The sequence below is a fragment of the Ascaphus truei genome, chromosome 5, assembly GCF_040206685.1.
Source record: "Ascaphus truei isolate aAscTru1 chromosome 5, aAscTru1.hap1, whole genome shotgun sequence".
NCBI classification, from domain to species: domain Eukaryota; kingdom Metazoa; phylum Chordata; class Amphibia; order Anura; family Ascaphidae; genus Ascaphus; species Ascaphus truei.
In genome coordinates, this window is record NC_134487.1 from 167,969,094 (window position 1) to 167,987,673 (window position 18,580).

At 39.3% G+C, this 18,580-nt stretch overlaps 1 protein-coding gene across 6 annotated transcripts in view; it reads right to left on the reverse strand.

The window, feature by feature from the left end:
* RAPGEF6 (Rap guanine nucleotide exchange factor 6) overlaps positions 1–18,580 on the reverse strand; it is a 309,945-nt gene that overhangs the window by 210,873 nt on the left and 80,492 nt on the right. For 5 of the 6 annotated variants that reach the window (XM_075601184.1, XM_075601185.1, XM_075601188.1 and 2 more), the window contains exons 3-4: positions 16,103–16,159; positions 11,615–11,698 (exon numbers count right to left, since the gene is read on the reverse strand). In XM_075601184.1, coding sequence (XP_075457299.1) covers positions 11,615–11,698; positions 16,103–16,159 — 141 coding nt within the window. Of the gene's footprint in view, positions 1–8,583; positions 9,071–11,614; positions 11,699–16,102; positions 16,160–18,580 lie in introns of those variants that run through there. The other variant, XM_075601189.1, reaches the window with a different exon arrangement.

The following is an 18,580-nucleotide window of genomic DNA, read 5'->3' on the forward strand; positions in this document are numbered from 1 at the left end:
TGGAGTACAGGATGGCATAGCAGGTTTCAATGAACATACTGATAAGAGCAACAGAGATGGTTGAAATTGGGTCAAGCCTATATTTGGGCAGGTCTTGATGTCCGTGGATGAGGTATAAATGGATGAGGTATGAGGTATGAATCTGTATGTATTGAAATCAGACCTGCTGAAACCTTAATGTGATACCAACAGAAACTGCAGCTCTCTACTCATAACTGAGAATGCCTATAAAGACTTATATGATGCAGATTGCTTTCTATTATCTCTGAATAAACTATTGGAACAAGAACCGATCCATGAATAATTGACTGGGGTGGAAGTACCTATTTTCATTGGCGAACCAGACATTTTCAGACCTATGCTGTATCCTTACATACTTTTCTTGCAGAGCACAGTATACACATTCTCATGTAGATATGATACAAATAAATAGTGAAGACTTTCATTAGTTTATTATAAGAATTTACATGCACACAGAGCACTTTTTAAGCAGATGTTTGTACTCAAGGTGTGAAATGTAAGAGAAAGCTCACAACATTATTGCAATGGCATCATAATTACATTGAGCAAAACTATTGAAAATTAAAATGTATCTGTCGATTCTAAAACCCACAGGATAATGAAAGAGATTAAGTAAATGTTTGATAGCCACAGAACAGCCCAAACTTCACTAATTTAACAAATACTTTAACTTGTCTGATCAAAAGAGAATAAAGGTGTCAATTACATACATTTTGCGTATTCTACATCCCAATGCCATTAGTTCCCTTTGGACATTGGGAAAGGGTCTGCTTTTTAAGCAGCAGTTCACGTTCATCACTGTCTATTTTATTGTCCTTGCCCTACCCAGCACTGTTTTTATTTTTTAAATCTGAGGCTCTGTTCAGAAGATACTGTACATGCCTTTGAAATATTGTCTGGGAGTTTAAAATTAAGCTCTCCCAGACCTCAGTGCAATAATATAAGTTACCATGGTAATCCAGAAGCTAGAGATTGTATAAAAAAAAAAAAAAATCACAAAAGTAAAGCAGAACATGCTCAGGGGACAAGATACCAACATTATGAGTTAAACTATATAGTCTTTGGGGGAGGGAGAGATTGCATCTCGATTTAGGCTAAGGCCCCAGTATCTCCGCTGCAACGCGCGCCCGCGAGATTGGCGGCGCGTGCAGCAGATTACCTGGTCTGCAGCTCACTGCAGGAAGAGAGACCGGGGGGGGGGCGTGGCGGGGGCGCGGCTATGACGTCACCCGGCAGGTTCGCCCTCATTGGCTGAACCGCCGGGGGGCGTGCCGTATCGCTCGATGCGAGTCCTGCTCTTAATTCTATTGAGAGCAGGAGCAGCTCTCTCCCCAGCGCTGCGGCCCCACCTCGCAGCGGGCCCGTGCCATTGAGGGGAGGGCTCTCGTCCGTGCAGCGTCCGCCACAGCGGACGCTGTAGTAGGCAGCGGGGTCAAGGCCTTAGAAAGATACCCTGAGGGGTGCTTTAGCAACTGGATCATATAGAGAGAGGAACAAAGGGTGGATCATATAGAAAGAGGAACAAAGGGTTGATAATCACTCATATACACTTATTCCTAAATCAAATATGAAATGTATCCTGTAATATAAGAGAAAAAAGTTAGCTTCCAGAAAAGGTACAAAGCAAACAAATGACAAATCCCTCACACAGATAAGAATCAATAACTACTGCACAGAAAATCTGTTTACATATACTTTGCCTAGCTAGCGTAAGCTGCTACACAGCTGGCAATTTTAAAATGAAGCCACTTGCTACTGGTAAAAATAATTGGCTGGTCTACCAGTACTAAAGTAGATAGCTTTGGATAAAATGATGCATTCCTAACAGCTACATGTATGTCACACTGTTCTTGCACAGTGCTCTTAACCTGTAATCCTCCCTACTTCAAACTCAAAGGCCATGTCTATTTTATTATAACGCATAGCTGCAGAAAAGGGGACAGCAAAGGCAATTTATGCAATGAACATAACACTTTATTTCTGCATCACTATGATGTAAATATAGCTCAAGATTCGGCCCTTACTGGAAGTTTTGCTGGTCCCCATTTCATGCATAAGAGGAGTACTTTATTTTCAGCTGCTAATGCTCAAAAAGAACATCTATAGATAAAACCAAAACTTCCTGTTGAAGAAGATTAGCAATAGCAGTGTCAGCACTGACAGGAGCAGGAGATAACAAAATGACAGTGGCAGTTCTGCTATTTAATGTTCTTATTTAACCCCATTCAGATGCATGAGTGTGCAACATTATAATGGCTTACTAGTCACTGCAAAATACAACTTGACAATTGTTGCCGATTCTTTCCAACTATGCCAAATCTCTTTACAGTTCAAATAACTATTTGATCCGTTTACATTATCTATGTTTCAAATTTAACAAAAAATCCCAAATGTTTTATGTTTTGCTCTGAGCAGTGACAACCTTTTTTCTTTAATGATGTTCCACTCAAGTAAATTCTGTATCAATCTTTAAATTAGGGGCATGGCAAAACGGAAGGCATAAGGTCATAGAAGTCCATGTTAAAATGCACAAAAAGCAACGGTGACACTAAGTGCTCATTTGCATGTCATTTCCCAGAATCCCTGGCTGCCATGGAGGCACAGTATGCAAAGAGATAATGGCGAAAGTCAGGGTTTCACACCTGTGTGGGACGTGTGAATCTACTCACGAGTGATATTTTTATTTGCTGTACACTGATACGGTGGACTGTTTTTCTCACTTTTTTTAAACTCCCATAATGTATTTAATGTGTGGTTGATCTAAAGAGAAAAGAAAAACACTTCTGGCAGAAAAGGGGTTAAACAAGATGCTGATTATTTTATATTTTAAAGGGTTTTTATCTATGAAGCAGAATTTCATGCTCACGAACAGGACACCATGTGTTATTATAAAAAGTAGATTTTAGTGTCCATCCCTCATTTCTATCTCCAAAAGCTCTTAATCTTCAAGAAAAACATAACTTAGACATGCAGTAGCTCTAAAATATATAAAGTAAAAAGTTCTTTCTATAGAGTTGTAAGGAAATACACGTAAACAACGGCATTGTAACAAATTCTGACTTTGTGTAACAATCATCTTTTTTCACTGATTTATACTACTCTTACTATTATACGCAGTTATTTTTGTATACTTGCATTGTACCTTTCCTTATTATTTTTTATTCCACCCTCTTTCTGTACCCTACAACAAAGTTTGAAAAATTATCAATAAAATCAGAGTAATAATAAAAACCAATAAACAAAACCTACTTATGCCTTTTTGTGCCCCTTTATAGCTAGGTTTGTGAAATATATCAGATAGAGATGTAGCAGCCGTTCATATACTAGCTAATGTGTTAATATCTCTGCTACAGCCCAGGTGGCTCAATTCATGGTTCAGTCAAAGACTGTCCGTGTGCTGAAGCAGGGGTATCCTTAAAACCTGACCTGTTGGTGGCACTTGAGGACTGGCGTTGGGCACCCCTGCCCTATTCTATACCCGCGGGGCTTACTAAAGTGGAACATTCTGATTGGCTCTTCAAGTGTCCAATTACTCAGCACAAGTGGCACAATCAGTGGCTCCGTCAAAGACTGAGCCACCTGTGCTGAAGCAAGGATATCCTGAAAACCTGACCTGTTGGTGGCCCTTGAGGATTGGAGTTGGCTACCCCTGTGTTAGGAGCAGGGATAACACAGGTTTCCCCATGACTTTTGCCGTGGGTTATGGCTGTGAATGGAGCCACTCCGAAATATCATTTGATGGATTTCCTATCCTAACGCGTTAACCGGTTCAATTCCGACCGCTACATCCACACGTTCACTGTCTGCAGATTGCTGCTCCCGACACTAAAAGACGACTAGGAATGGTTTGCAACGCTTAGGACATGGTCTATTTGGAGCAGAGGTCCTGATGTGTGAATGGTGATCAGTTTCAAAAGTCCCAGAAACAAAAACCCTTCTGATGTTGAATTCCATTATCGCAACACTAATATTACACAGGATAACAGATTATATAAGCAGGTCCACAGATATTCTTACAAAGTGAAGTCTCTGGGTCCACATTTGCACTTTGGATCCTTGAGAAACTTGCCATTTACAGTACTTGATTACAGCATAAACTATAATGAACAGGATGCACGTTTTCTGGATCCTGCCAGGGACGGCTAATTGTTTGATGACCTCCGCTCCACAGAACACATCTGTGCTTGTTATTCTATCTTCAGAACACAGTAGCAAAATACTGCAGGTACAACAATGACTTCACACAGTATTGTAGCAGATTTTACAACAGGAACATGTACCCCAAAAATATTGCATTACATGTGAACTTTACTAATTTAACCCTTCATGCAAAATTGTATGGAATTACACAACAGGGCAATGCACTGCTCCAAAGGGGTTACTACTTTTACAGATATATGTACGTACGTACAGTATGTATTTATTTTTCCCCCCGAAGGATGTTGAGAGTAAAAATGGTTTTTGAAGTAAAGAACAAGGAAATGGGCACTTTGTGAGAGAGACACATTATAAAACATGGCGGGAACTATGAAACCACAGTCTTCAGTTTAGATAAAAGGTTCTGCCGGGATACCGGAATCTCTGAAGCCAATGACTTGCCAGATTCTCCACAACAAGTCCAGAGAGGAGGAAGAGTCTTGTTGGAGTCTTATGGTTAAACTTGGAAATCCAGGTATGCAGCCAACGCTCTGCGACCTTGAACTAGTCACCACCTTCTGCTCCTCTGTTGTCAGCACTTAGACCCAACATACCCATTGTTATATTATACTACTAAGCTGGTCAAAGAAAATAAATGAGTAAAAAGAAAAAAAATGATCAGAAACATTGTGATTCAATAATCTGAACTGTAAAACAGGGCATTGCATACCTATATAAAGTATCATTACAAATATGACTACAAATATACAGGTAATTGCACATCCTTTGCTGTATCAGTGGTGACCCCTTATTTACTTTTTTATTTAAAAAAAATATTTACAATGTTACCAATCAAAGCTATGCCCTGTGTATTTATTGAACCAAATAATGGTAATATACACTGGAAAATGAAGTCACAAAAAATACAGAAAATGTCCTGGAATTCAGTAACATAAAACAGAGGTGCATCAAATTGATCAGAGATGTAGAGAGTAAGGGACATGATACTGTATTCCTGATTAGTTTACTCAGTTGAACTATGATGTTTTAAACAAACATGCAGTAAGATATACTACTAAGCTTTTGTCAGAACTCGAGGCTAAATGTGTATTGAAGAACTCTAATCCTGAAGTTAAAAAAAATGATGGAAACAATCGCTGATGCAGTGTAACAGTTTGGGACAGCAGAACCATAGCCCATTATGAGCTAACAGTGCAGAAAATACAACTACAGCTGAACACGTAAAGTTCTCTTTATTTACAACATCTCTGTTGTTGCAAGCAACCGCAGTCTCATTATTCAAAGATGTCCATTTTTAGAAAATATTTTTATTTTATTTGGCACAGTTGCCCAGTTTATAGTAAAATCTGTTAAGCCACAAAGCTAGTAAACATATCAATTATGGACTATGAATATATATATATATATACACATACGGGAAAACACATTACATTTGTATTCTCACCACTGAATTTGCTCAATATGAAGATAAAGAATTCAGCAAACTGGACCTTCAGTTGAGTGAAAGTGAATATAGAATCCAGGAAACACTCCAGCATCTGTCACCAATGATGGATGGAGAAGATCCTAACAAAATGTATTACAACTGTTTATTTTCATGACAAATAACGTTGGGAGAAAAACAGGGCTCCCACACGATCACAAATTTCTTAATTTGCCTTTTAGATCTCAACGTCCATAGAAAGGTTGTTATGAATCACTAAGGCACTGGCAGTCTAATGGCTAAAGAACAGCATGTGGATGTTTGGTTATAATGAAACAATAATCACAACTATAAATAGTTTTTTCAATCAAAATATTCTGCATATATTATTACTTTTTTTTATTACATCTATGGTTTATGGTTTCCTGGTCACTTGAGATTTTTTTTTTCCTCTCCAAGTGTTAAAAGAAAAATGCACCTTCCTTGAACCCTTAATAAAGTGAAATGCATATAAACGCTTTCATCCTGCGTGCACTGTACGTACAGTATAATTCCGTATGTTTGCCATACGACAAGGACACGTCTCTGGATTTGTTATGAGCCTGGTATGCAGGGAAGGACTAGCACTGCTCTATTTAATACACTGATAAACCTCTGGTTTTATTTAAAGCAAAGATTCAGTTGCATTTTCCCTTGGGTAAAAAACAAAAAATACATTGTACAGGAGGGCCCCGGGCATACGGCGATTTTCAGCTGTACGCATGCGCAAACCGGCAATTTCCCCCTTCTGCGCATACACAACCTCCGTTCTGCACATGCACGCCGGCGGCACCAGCACATTCTGCGCATGCGTGACCTCGGACTTCTCCGGTCTGCGCATGCACAGACATGGCGGTCCTCTTCTCGGTGCCGCCGTATCAGTGGATCGCCGAAATACGGGGCGACGAGAAGCGAGGCCTTGCTGTATGTTCGTATTGAAGTACTTTGTAAAAAGGGATACAGGACTTGATAGAAATGGCATGGTAAGACATGAGTTGGGTAGTAAATACTGGTGATAATTTCATTCTTTCTCAACAGCGGTTACTGTTAAGGGAAGAAATATGTTTTTATTTCTTCTATAAAATAAAAGCTGCAGTATTTGGGGTGCCTAATAACACTGTTATAAGGTGTGCGGGACCGTAATGAGCGGTCTGCAAACAGGAGGAAAAAAAGGATAGACAACATAAATATAGCACTATATGTACCACCATGGGAGTGGCGGTCTCTCTATTTGCATTATATATACACACAGGTGGTCCTCGCTATCCATCGGTCCGTTATCTGTCGAATAGATTATCTGACACGCATAATGCATTCCGTGAAACGCATTATCCGTCGTCGTAACGGATTATCCGATGCTCACCGCCAAGGATTAACGTTGGGTTCGCAATCCGACGGCGGTTTGATTCTGGCGGATAACCGAGGACCACCTGTATTTAGAGCACAAACACAGCCTTATTGTTATCTCAGTAAAACGTACCCCATATTATTAAGTTGGTTTCCAGCTGATATCATGATAAATATACATCGATCTGCAATTTGTAACCACATCTGTCTACAGAAAAAAAAAGCCACTTAAATGCATCAATCCCGTCTGGTTTTTAACAGGATGGGAACTACGGCGTCCCTGGAGGTGAACCACATTATTTTCATCTCCGGGGAAACTTACGTAGAATGTACCAGTGTTCAGTCCCCTCCAGGGGAAACAAAATGGTGGTGTAAATCTCCCGCAAGCTTTTTATTAGCCTGTGTGATGCGGGAGGTTCAAAAACATTTACCATTAAATCTCTGTGGAACCAGGAAGTCTCGCAGCTGAACATAACAAGGGGATCTCATCCAGTAAAAAGGGGGGGGAGGGGGCTAGGTAGGAAGGATTGCTGCTTTACCAATATCTACTTCCCTAGGGATGGCTCCTGCGAAGGTGAAGGTAAACAAATACGTTCATATCTTGCTTGCCAGAGGGGCTTTGAGCAATGTGTCGTTAACTGCTTTACCAAGGTTGGTTAATATTCAGGCGGCCATATTGCTCTGGGAGGCTCATATAATTAAAAACAATCATATAAATCTATTTGTTCAGCTAGTTTTCCATTAGTCGCACCTTTGTAAAAAGGGGTAACTTTGTCATACATCAATAGTTACTTTTGCATTGACATAAGTTCCGTATTCATCAATACTGAATCAGCACCATAGTTTTTAACAAAAAAACACATACATCTATGCAAGAAGTGTATCTGCGCTGATGCATTTTCTTTTGCGTCTCACGCCATGCATGTGAAGAGTACAGTAGTTATACAATTGTAGAAATTGGCAGATTCTGCACAGCAATTGTGTAAAACACACTTCCTGCTCGCCCTTTAAATGGATGGAGGAGAACACCACAGAAAACTTTTTCATACTTGCCATGTCCATGCCTGGGGCCAACATGCCAATGTAACTCAACCCTAATCTCCTCCCATTATAAATCCTCAGTATTGTCCCAGACCAACGTAGACATGTACAAGAAAAGGCGCACAAAATACAAATACAGATGTTGCCTGCAGATATATTGTAGCACAATTTGCGGCAAAACAAGCACTCTGGGCTAGTTATTAGGGAAGGATACATAGATCCACCAGTAGTCATCTGTTTAGCATTCTTTATCTTATGATTTTTACATATACTTTTACTAGAATACTTTACTTCAGATTGCAGCATAGTACCACAGATTATAATTACAGATAATCTAGCTGCAGTTCTACCAAAATTTGCTGCTACTACAGTACAATGCAACACTGTTAATTTCAAAGTGCCTCAATGTTCAACAAAATGTATAGGCAACTATTCCTTTACTCGTGGCAATGACAAACCTTAACATCTTGAATATAAAAACAAAACACTGCACTCACTAAATAGGAACACATGTTAAACACACACACACACAACATTGTATTTTCTTGTCTTACCACTAAAGTGTTGAAGTCAGGACTAAAGGAAATCCCAGCCGGGTCATAACTTCTTGTAACAGAGAGTTCTGCCATCCTCAGCAACAAAACGTAGGCATTTCTCACAGACTATCCGAGAGGTTTGTTAATTCTTATGTAAAAATGTGGGTTTATAATGTGTGTATACAGGTTGGCACGGAGGTGTCCTCCATCATTTCCCAGTCAGTTAGATTGAAAAGAAACACAATGTCCTGCTCTTCTGCTTTAGTTTTCATTCTACAGCAGAGAGTGGACAGAGAGTCTGTTGTCTGGTTACTGAAAGGGAAGCACACTCATTTCCTGCCTACATGACCTCACTACCTATAGCAGACACATCAGACACCCTAGGAAGCACATGGTTTAGATAGTTAACTGCCAACAGTTACATTGAGCAGATGACCCACTTTTCCTCCAGTGAGCTGCTTATTTTCTGTCTGTCAAGTCAATATAGAACAGTTGACATTCACTGCCCATCAGATGATATACCAGTGATTATAGGTAAAAACTTTTAACTTTTCAGGGGTTCCAGTATGTTGACCAACACTTCACATGAACCTGACCCACTAAGTAACTAACTGTATTCCTCTAAAATTAATAATTTACTCCTCTTGCCCCTTTCCCAGAGAAATATCACACAGCTCTAATTTGTGAGATCATTTAAGTCAGCCCTACGTTTGCCATGTTGAGAAGCTTGAAAGATTCACTTGATAATAAAAATGTGTCAGAATGACTTGGGCGTAATAGCTTTAACATGTCACTGCATTTCTGCTTATTCTGGTCACTGGGGTGCCTGCACCTCCAAACAGCTGTGAAAACAACACAGCCTACAGTAACATGGCCCATGGGCTACTTGTAGGACACTAATTATTAAGCTGTCTTCTACCGCAAGACACCTTCTGGTGCTGGATGACATATCACAGCCTCAAAGTGAATGGGGTTGTACGGTGCCCTAACGTTTACCTGCTTAATAATGATCCCATCATTTCACCCAGAGCTGCTTTGTGATGTGATCCCAGTGCTCCCAGTGCAATGCTTCTAAACTGCCAAATAAAACTTGCAACGTAATCTGAAAGATCTTTCATAAAATGCAATATCTACTGTTGCCCACATTTAAACTATTGTTGGATAAGACATGCAATAGTGCTGAAGGAGATGAACTTCAGTAAACCACATTGTGGATTCAATTCCTGTTTCTCCCAGCAACACTTTACTTCAGGTTAGAAAAACATTTATTTATTTTTAAATGCAATCCTTAAAAAACTGTTTTTTTGAGAGAAACAGAAGAAATCAAAAGCACCCTTAAAATATTCAATACTCTTCACTTTTTTGTGCATTATCCTTTGAATGTCTATAGTAAAATGTAATTATGAAGCAGGACATTATCTATGAAAGGTCTCTTTATGCCCAAAACCCCACAATTATATGTTTCGAAAATGTTGACATAAAAAAAGCAAAAGGTAGCATTAAGACGTTTGTAGTGTTGCATCCACAAAAATGTTTTATTTTAAATTTGCTACCATAGATTGTATATTTAACCAGTTGTACAGTAATTGGGTATTAATAACATTTCTGATAGAATAATAGCGCATAATTAATGGCACGGTATTCATAATACATGTGTTATACACCACAACCTTGACACTACTCATTGGCTACATGCCAATTATGTTATAGGCCATTTTAGCACCCCAATATTTGCTAAACCAAGCTTCTCCGTGAAGACCAGGACTGCTATGCTCCTAGAAACTTTCAGGCACGGGTATAAAAAAACAAGTACAGTAGTAAACTTTAAAGCCAATTACTCCATTTACAAAATGAGATCTGAACTGGGACATCTGTTTATATCTCTTTGAAAATCCCTTCAGTCATGCACTATCAGAAGTAGATTGGAAGGAGCAGGAAGTGCCCACAGAGATAACAACTGAACCATTAGAATAAAGTAGAATATGGAACAAACCCAAAGAAACCGTAGTCGGTCAGAAGAGAAAAAAAAGTGTTTAGTTGAGTAAAAGTAACGATGGGAGTTTGATATGTAACATGGGTCAACTGCAATTGCCTATTTACAGGTGCGCGCTGCTAAATAATATATATTTCCCTCAATAAGTTATGTACATACACATAAGAAAAGCAGAATGTGTTCTGGCATTTTCACCTTCAGAGCCAGACTGCCGGGTCTACATTTAAAAACCTGTCAACTATAGACTATAGACAACTATAAAAAGAAAACAGCTACAACATTAATTGAGCGGGCGACCTAATCTAGTAATACTAGGTAGAGTTGGGCACAACAGTTAAAAATCCGTTTGCGGAATTTCCAGAGCTTTCCATTCAAAATTCGTTCCACGATATAAAATCCGTTAGTGGATTGTTCTAGTTTCAATCCGTGTGGATTCATTCAAAACCTCCATTGGATACCGTCGGCTGGTGGATTTTAAGAATCCAATCCATGGATTCAGCCATCCAAATCCGCGGACTTGATCCTTAAAATCCACCAGCGGATTGGATTGTAGGTGGTAAATAAAAATCCGCCAAAAAAAATTCACCCATAACTAATACAAGTTACCCTAGAAAAGGAATGTCTAAATGTCTTTAGCCTCGTGAATGGTGAAAGATACAAGTTTGTGTATTTTCTTCCCGTGGATTTCTTTGCATTTTATTAAATTGTTGTAATCATTACATCTCGTCCAGGTACATCGACACCTGACTGATGGACATCATGTTAAATGCACAGTAACCATTCACACCCAGCAGGAAGAAGCTGAGGGGATTGCAAGACAGGAAAATGATAACAAGGGAGCGTGCTGTACAGTATGTTATATACAGATACACAAAGCTGGGGCTGGTAACGCACTGCAAAACAAGCAAACTGATTAATAGAAAATAACAAGTCTACTGTACTCAGAAACAGATACTGTACTACAAGATTCAGTGCATATTTTATTATCTGATATAGATGCTTTTCTAAAAAAAATTAAAAAAGGAGAAAAAAAAAAGGTCAAGAGACTTTACATACCTGCACGGAGGTAAAAACATGGAGTCCTTCACCAGAACTGAACCAGACAGCAGGATATACCAACATCTTGCAAGACTTTCAGAGCTAGAGACGAGAGAAAAGTACATCACATTATGTTCTAGTGTGAATATACATACAGGCATACATACAAACGTAAAGAAAGGTACAGGGCACACGCAAAAGAAATGAAATCCAAATATGTGGATAGGTGCTACTGCCATAATCCTGTTAATATATTGTATATAAAGAAAGACGGCAGGCACACCATAGTTTCAAAGTGAATCTTTCATTCTTCGACGTTTCGGCTCCCAGAACCGTGCACCAAATCAACATCTACAAACGTATTAAAACAAACATCCCAGTAGAAGGCTGGTGTTGGGACAGAAAGCATGAAAAGATGAATCACAACATGCAGGTCTGAAGAAGCGCAAAATAGCGCGAAACGCGTAGAGGGTTAATACACTGTCCCCACAAGAAGTTATTTGCTTTTAAGTGTGGGATCAGTTCGACATTTGAACCTCCCCAAAGAGAAACATTTGAGAGCGCTGCTATAGCTAGGCAGCGGCTCCAGTGAGAGGATCAGTTTCTCCCTATCAGTCGGCTCCTGGTACACTTCCGGTTTGACAACCGCGTGGTGCTCCGGGTTAGTTGGAGATGGGGGGACTCTGCGGCTCTTGCTGTGCTGTAATCGGCGGTGAGGGGATGTGTTTGATCAAGTGGCGAAACTTAACTAAGTTTTTAAGTTGCTTTATGAATGTTATTAAAATTAAAGTATTCCTCTGACGTCCTGCCTGCTCTGCGCTCCCTTCTTTTCTTTGAGTCACCCAGGCAGGCAGTCACCCACCCAGCCAGGCAGGCAGTCACCCACCCAGCCAGGCAGTCACCCACCCAGCCAGGCAGGCAGTCACCCACCCAGTCACCCACCCACCCAGCCAGGCAGTCACCCACCCACCCAGCCAGGCAGTCACCCACCCACCCAGCCAGGCAGTCACCCACCCAGGCAGGCAGTCACCCAGCCAGGCAATCAGGCAGTCACCCAGTCAGGCAGTCACCCAGCCAGTTACCCAGAAGAAAACAGTTAAGTAAAAGTTGCACGCAAAAAATGTTTTTTCCGTGGTAGGTGCGCTATGGTTTGGGGTGGGGGAGGGTTGGCTGCTCCTTTCATTTGTCCTGGGCCCCATGATTTCTGTTGGCGGCCCTGCTCTTCTTTATAATCTGGTCAGCAATGTCCAAATGTAACTTACCCTGCTGGGAAATGTTCCCGACATAAAATACTCTGATAAAGCCATGTCAACGGACAGGCACCATACGCAAAATGCTTCTCAATAATTGTCTCCCTTTATAAGTGACTTTGGCGTTTGGACAATGTTGCAAGCCGTGAAAAAGAAAGTGTGTGAAAGGCCACACAAATATTTACGTCATCATTATATCCCTGAAGCGAAAACTCAGAGAATATTTGACAATTGTGATTAGTATGTGATTAGGATAAAAAGAGCTAGTGGGAAATACTCACGAAACAGTGTGAGTGGGGCTCTAAGACTGCATGAGAAACCAGTGTATTAGAAAAGATGTATGAAAGCGTATGCGCTTATCTGATCCTCTAGTAAGCAAGCTTTTAAGATAACTCCTTCAAGTATTATTACAATGCCACCACCGCTGCTGCTGGGCTGTGTTCCTGCATTTCAGATAACCTGCTTCACTCTACACATATATATCAAGCCCTGTCAATATGGTTTCAATTATTTCGCTCACTCAGTCATGGGATGTACACTGAACACTTTGCTGCTCTCCTCCTCAGTTTCATCATTTTGAGTTATTGCTTCTTCAGCTTGATCGGGTGCTTGAATTGTATTTAACATCCTGTTTTTGTAGGATGCCATCTGTAATACTTCATACATACAGCAAGGCAGAGCCTTTATACAAAACCCATTAGGTTAGAAAGCTCTACCCGCTGTACACTGTACTATTTGCAGAGATTTTGCAGGGTGTAAATAACAAATTGTTTACATGAACTACATATATACATAATGAAACGTGTTATTATTTGCCTTTGTATTCTCCTTTCTGTCTCTTCATTCATACGGATCATTTAGTATGGAATAAATGACTACAAAAATATTTGTGGGGGGGGGAGACTACAGCAGTTAACATTATGGGCCATATGTACTAAGCAGTGCTAAGACATTTGTGCACCACAAACTCCTTCACAGCAGTCGTCAATGTGCCCTAAGGTTTCTTCTGATGCCAAATGGTGTCTCCAGGTAGAACCACTTAGTAAATATGAGGCTATATGTAAAAACTGCTTCAAAATTATGCCTTAATCCCCGAAAATGTTTGGAAATGCTGCAGCATTTTCTACTTGTCACTCAAATTAAATACATGCAATACTAGATATACTGTATAACAGAATGTAAACCGTACTATATATTCTACATACCAATAGGCTTTAGGTTCCACATTTTAAAAGCTATTAAAATTAACTTGAGACAAACATTTAAAACTGTACAAGTGTAAATATGTATGTTTTCCCCGACAAATATTCACTTTGTTAACCCTGTTTTGCAGCGGGGAGCTGCCGCTGAGCACAGTATCCTCTGGAATGTGATAAGCAGCCTCCACAGTAATTCCCTGCTCCACTGGGAGCTGCTCCTAGAAGTGACACACATTACTCACAGGGACAATGAGCTGTTAAAGCATTTCAAAGCTCACCCTGATTTGTTCCTTTCACCATTACAGAAAGAAATACATCAAGAATTTTTTTTGAGCAGCTTTATAAGGAGAGTGGTGCTAGCCCCATGCAACCCTTATTCACCCAAAGTACCTTAAAGGGACAGTGAGTTTTAAAATACATGATTTCAAGGTCTCAAAAACTCAATTGTTATCATTTCTCTTCTCCAGTCAATACTGTCCAATACTGAATTTGATTTATTGTAAGAGATTTCTACCCACTGATCCACACTGCCCAGTGGCGGATTAACATATTTGCTGCCCATAGGCACTTACCTATGTGTGTATTGGTTTTAGCACAACTATAATTGTGATAACTTTTTGATCTGGCACGTCATGATATTGGGAGCTGTTGAAATCATTTCATTGTACTAAAAAGGTAAAGAAGGTTTTAATATGTTTCAGCAGCTTGTGAGCTGTGCCATACTTCTTATTTCCATTTGTTATGGATAATAAACTGGTAAATGGTTTAGAAGACAACAAGCTTAAAGATATATAGAAATTCATTAAAAGTCCCTTCTGGACATTTTCCTCGAATACGTACTATTATGCATTTTCAATGCACTTTGCTTAATGGTACAGAGGGTTATAAAGCGCCAGACCCACTTATCATATTGGATTTGCAATAAAGTGAATGCACTCCGCCATGTAACACGCTCCCTGCCATGTGTAATGGGTGCATCATTTCAAATATATTTCATAGCTGTGCAAATGTAGGTTTCAAAATCAAACTGCGAAAAGCCTAATAACAGATCGTCCAATATATTATTCACCAAATGGTGCTATTTCATAGGACCCGTTCTGGCGCCAGAAGACACCTTGCACCCAGATCCTGTGAATGTGCTGTAAGGTATTTTCCAACTCTAACTGTCCATGAAATGTATGGGAATTGACTGTATAACTCTGTTCATTTGACGTAACCATGTATTGTTATAACTCTGTGCCCAGGACATGCCTGAAAACGAGAGGTAACTCTCAATGTATTACTTCCTGGTAAAACATTTTTATAAATAAATAAGGCATCTTCCGGAAGCCAGAAGGTCTTATGGGACAGCAGCGCTTAGTAAACATGGGCCACACTGTTTTCATTAGATATGGGACTCGCACCTAATTGAGGAAAGTTGCAATGAGCACAACCGTGCTAATCCCTGTGTATGTTTAATTTTATTATATAGCGCCAACCATGTACACAGCGCTTTACAATATTACAGTAAGATGTAAATACATTACAAACAATGTGAATAAGTGCACAACCGGTAAATGATAACTTAAGGCTATATGAGACCCTGTCCCAAAGAGCTTACAATCTAAGCGAGTCTGTGCTGCATTGAAAACTAAAGGTTTGGAAACGCAGTCTGTGGCTTAAATATAGAACTTCGTCGCTGCCAATTTAAAAGAAATGACAGAAAGAAAGACAGAAAGACAGAAAGACAGAAAGACAGAAAGACAGAAAGACAGAAAGACAGAAAGACAGAAAGACAGAAAGACAGAAAGACAGAAAGACAGAAAGACAGAAAGACAGAAAGACAGAAAGACAGAAAGAAAACTACAGTGGGGTTTCTACATTTTAAAAGCTATTTAAACATATCCTGTTAAGTAAAGACAAATGGCAGACATGGTAGGGATGTATCTATATATGATGCGGTATGCATATTTTAACAAGGACCAAAACATTTTTTGACCCTGTTTTGCAGCTTGGAGTAGCTGCAGGGCTGGAAGAAAAAAAAATGTCACTTCAGTATTTTGGGTTTGTGTACTTACCAGAAGAGAACTTGATTTCCACTATATCTTTCATAGCGCGCTGCTGCAGACATCAATCTGGCAATAATAACACAGTCAAAATTATATTTTTTAGCAATTCCATTCTTTCCACTCCACGTAGTCATTTTTGCATTATGATTCAAACATGCAATTTTGCTTAGAAATCTGGAGCAAGCGTAAACAAAATAAGTTGCAGTTAAAGAAAACTGTTTTTTTCCCCACACAACATTCTGTTGCTCAGAATATTATCAAAACCTCACAGCACGCCTACGCTATGTAATTACTCACAGCTACAGAGGAGTCTGCCATTCCTACAGTTTGGATAGCCTGCCTATACATTGATAGGCATAACCAATTAAATGTCAAGTGCTGCAAAGGGTTAATGAAGAAAAAAAAACAATGGCCTTTCTGCCCCAGTTTGGGGACATTTATTTATTCAACAATGAAAAGACGGAGTGGTATCCTTTAATCCATGGTCTTTCCAACTGCAGTTGTCCACAATAAGGACAACTGCATTAATCCTGCAAATCGCTTTTTAAACAGTTTTCCACAAGTGAAGAACATTTTATTTTACGAATCAGCATAATTTATTTTCTGCAATAATTTCATTTTCAAATCAAACTTTAAGCAATAGAATGGTCTTAAAACACTGAGGGAAATGTTTCAGTATGGCAAACGTGCTATTTTTAAAACTCTGTGGACCCTCAGGATACTTACTAGTGACATTACCTGCATTACTTCTTTGTTTTTAAAACACCTGTCTAATAGGAAGCCACAAATTGAAAAAAACAACTCGAGAGTACTCCGTCAAAAACTCACAGTCTACTCCTTACAAGGAACCAACACGCTTCAATTCAATTGTAAAATCTTCATTTAATTAGTTAGAGCAGCAACGAATGATGACTACATTTCGGGCCAACATGGCCTTTCATCAGATAAGAGTAGCGATCCCACCTGAGGAAAGGCCATGTTGGCTTGAAATGTCCTCATTGCTGATTTAACTAATTAAATGAAGACGTTGCAATTGAATTGAAACTTGTTGGTTCCTTGTACGGAGTAGACCGCGATTTTGACGGAATGCTGTCAACTTGTTTTTTCCATTTGTGGCTTTTTTGCAGTCTTTTGGATCTGCCTGCTTTGAGACGAGCACCTAGATACTATTTCTAAATTTTGTAAAACTGTTGACACAATAATTGTATCTTTTTGTGTATGCATCTAATAGGAAGCTGCAACCAAGAACATTGTGGCTTTCCATCAGCCTAAAATTTGGCATCCACTTTGTTTGTACTAGAGGAATAGTTAAATCAAGTAACTTCAACGTTAAGTATCTCGGGAAGTGGGTGGTTCCCCAAGCTAAAAATAGCACGTGTCAGCTCTGGGGGACCCCCGATTCCAACACTATAAAAAAAAGGGGGGGTAAACATTTTTAGTAGGGGGGGACAGCTGCATAAAACTACTAGTATTTTCAGATTCATACAGCGTGTCTCTGGGCACAGAAAGTTAAAGGAAATGTTGAAAGGGTTCTGTGATTTGTGAAAGGTTCGACACTAACTTATCAAGGCAACGGACTATTTTTGTTAGAAAAATGCAATTACACAAAGCAAAAGCTTTAATAATTTGTGCCCTGTAAAATGGAATTGGTGTTTACTTTCACTGGGTCCCATCAAATACTTATTGTTCTCCAACTTTAGTTCCTAATGATAACATCATAATTACTTTTTCCAATACAAGAAAGTGAAAAAGTGTTGAATGGCAATTCTATTGAGTCAAGTGTTCACAAGCAGCCTTACTATAAAACCAATAGAGGAGAGATGAGAAAAAGCCACCCAAAGCATTTCACTACCATTACCAAGCGACTTAAAATACATGTATGAACAAAAAATATAGCTTTTGCTTTTGAAATGTAAAAACCTCAGAGTTTAAAAAGCAATATATATTTTTAATTTAAAAGAGTGATTTCAAGAGTTTATTCTAATAGGAGACACTATTGCCATACAGATAGACTTCGCTTGGGGGTCTTCATTGGTCGTGCCAATGTGTTAGCAGTGGCAGTCAGGGCCTATGCTAGAGTCGAGTATTTTAAACACCCAATAAATGAAAGATGCCTTCTCGAATACTCTGATCTCTTTTCTGTACTGTGGACAGCCACAGATATTAGATTGTATTTTTTTATGTTTATTTCAATAGTGTTTTTTGCCTACCATACGAACTACAGTATATGATCTAAAAGGCCATGTATGTATTTATGAGCAACGTAATGTCCTCTCGTAATCACAATACAACTATTTGGAAGGGTTTACACCTTTAACCCTCTTGCAGCCTGTCAGTGGGGCCTGCAAAACTTATTTTTTTCTAAGGGTTTCCCAGAACAAGAACCCCCAATCTTTTTTTCTGCAAGATCCCCAACAGCAAAGTTAATTACATATTTTCCATTGGTGGATTTTGCCATAAGTAAACTATAACATTTGTCAGTTTGTT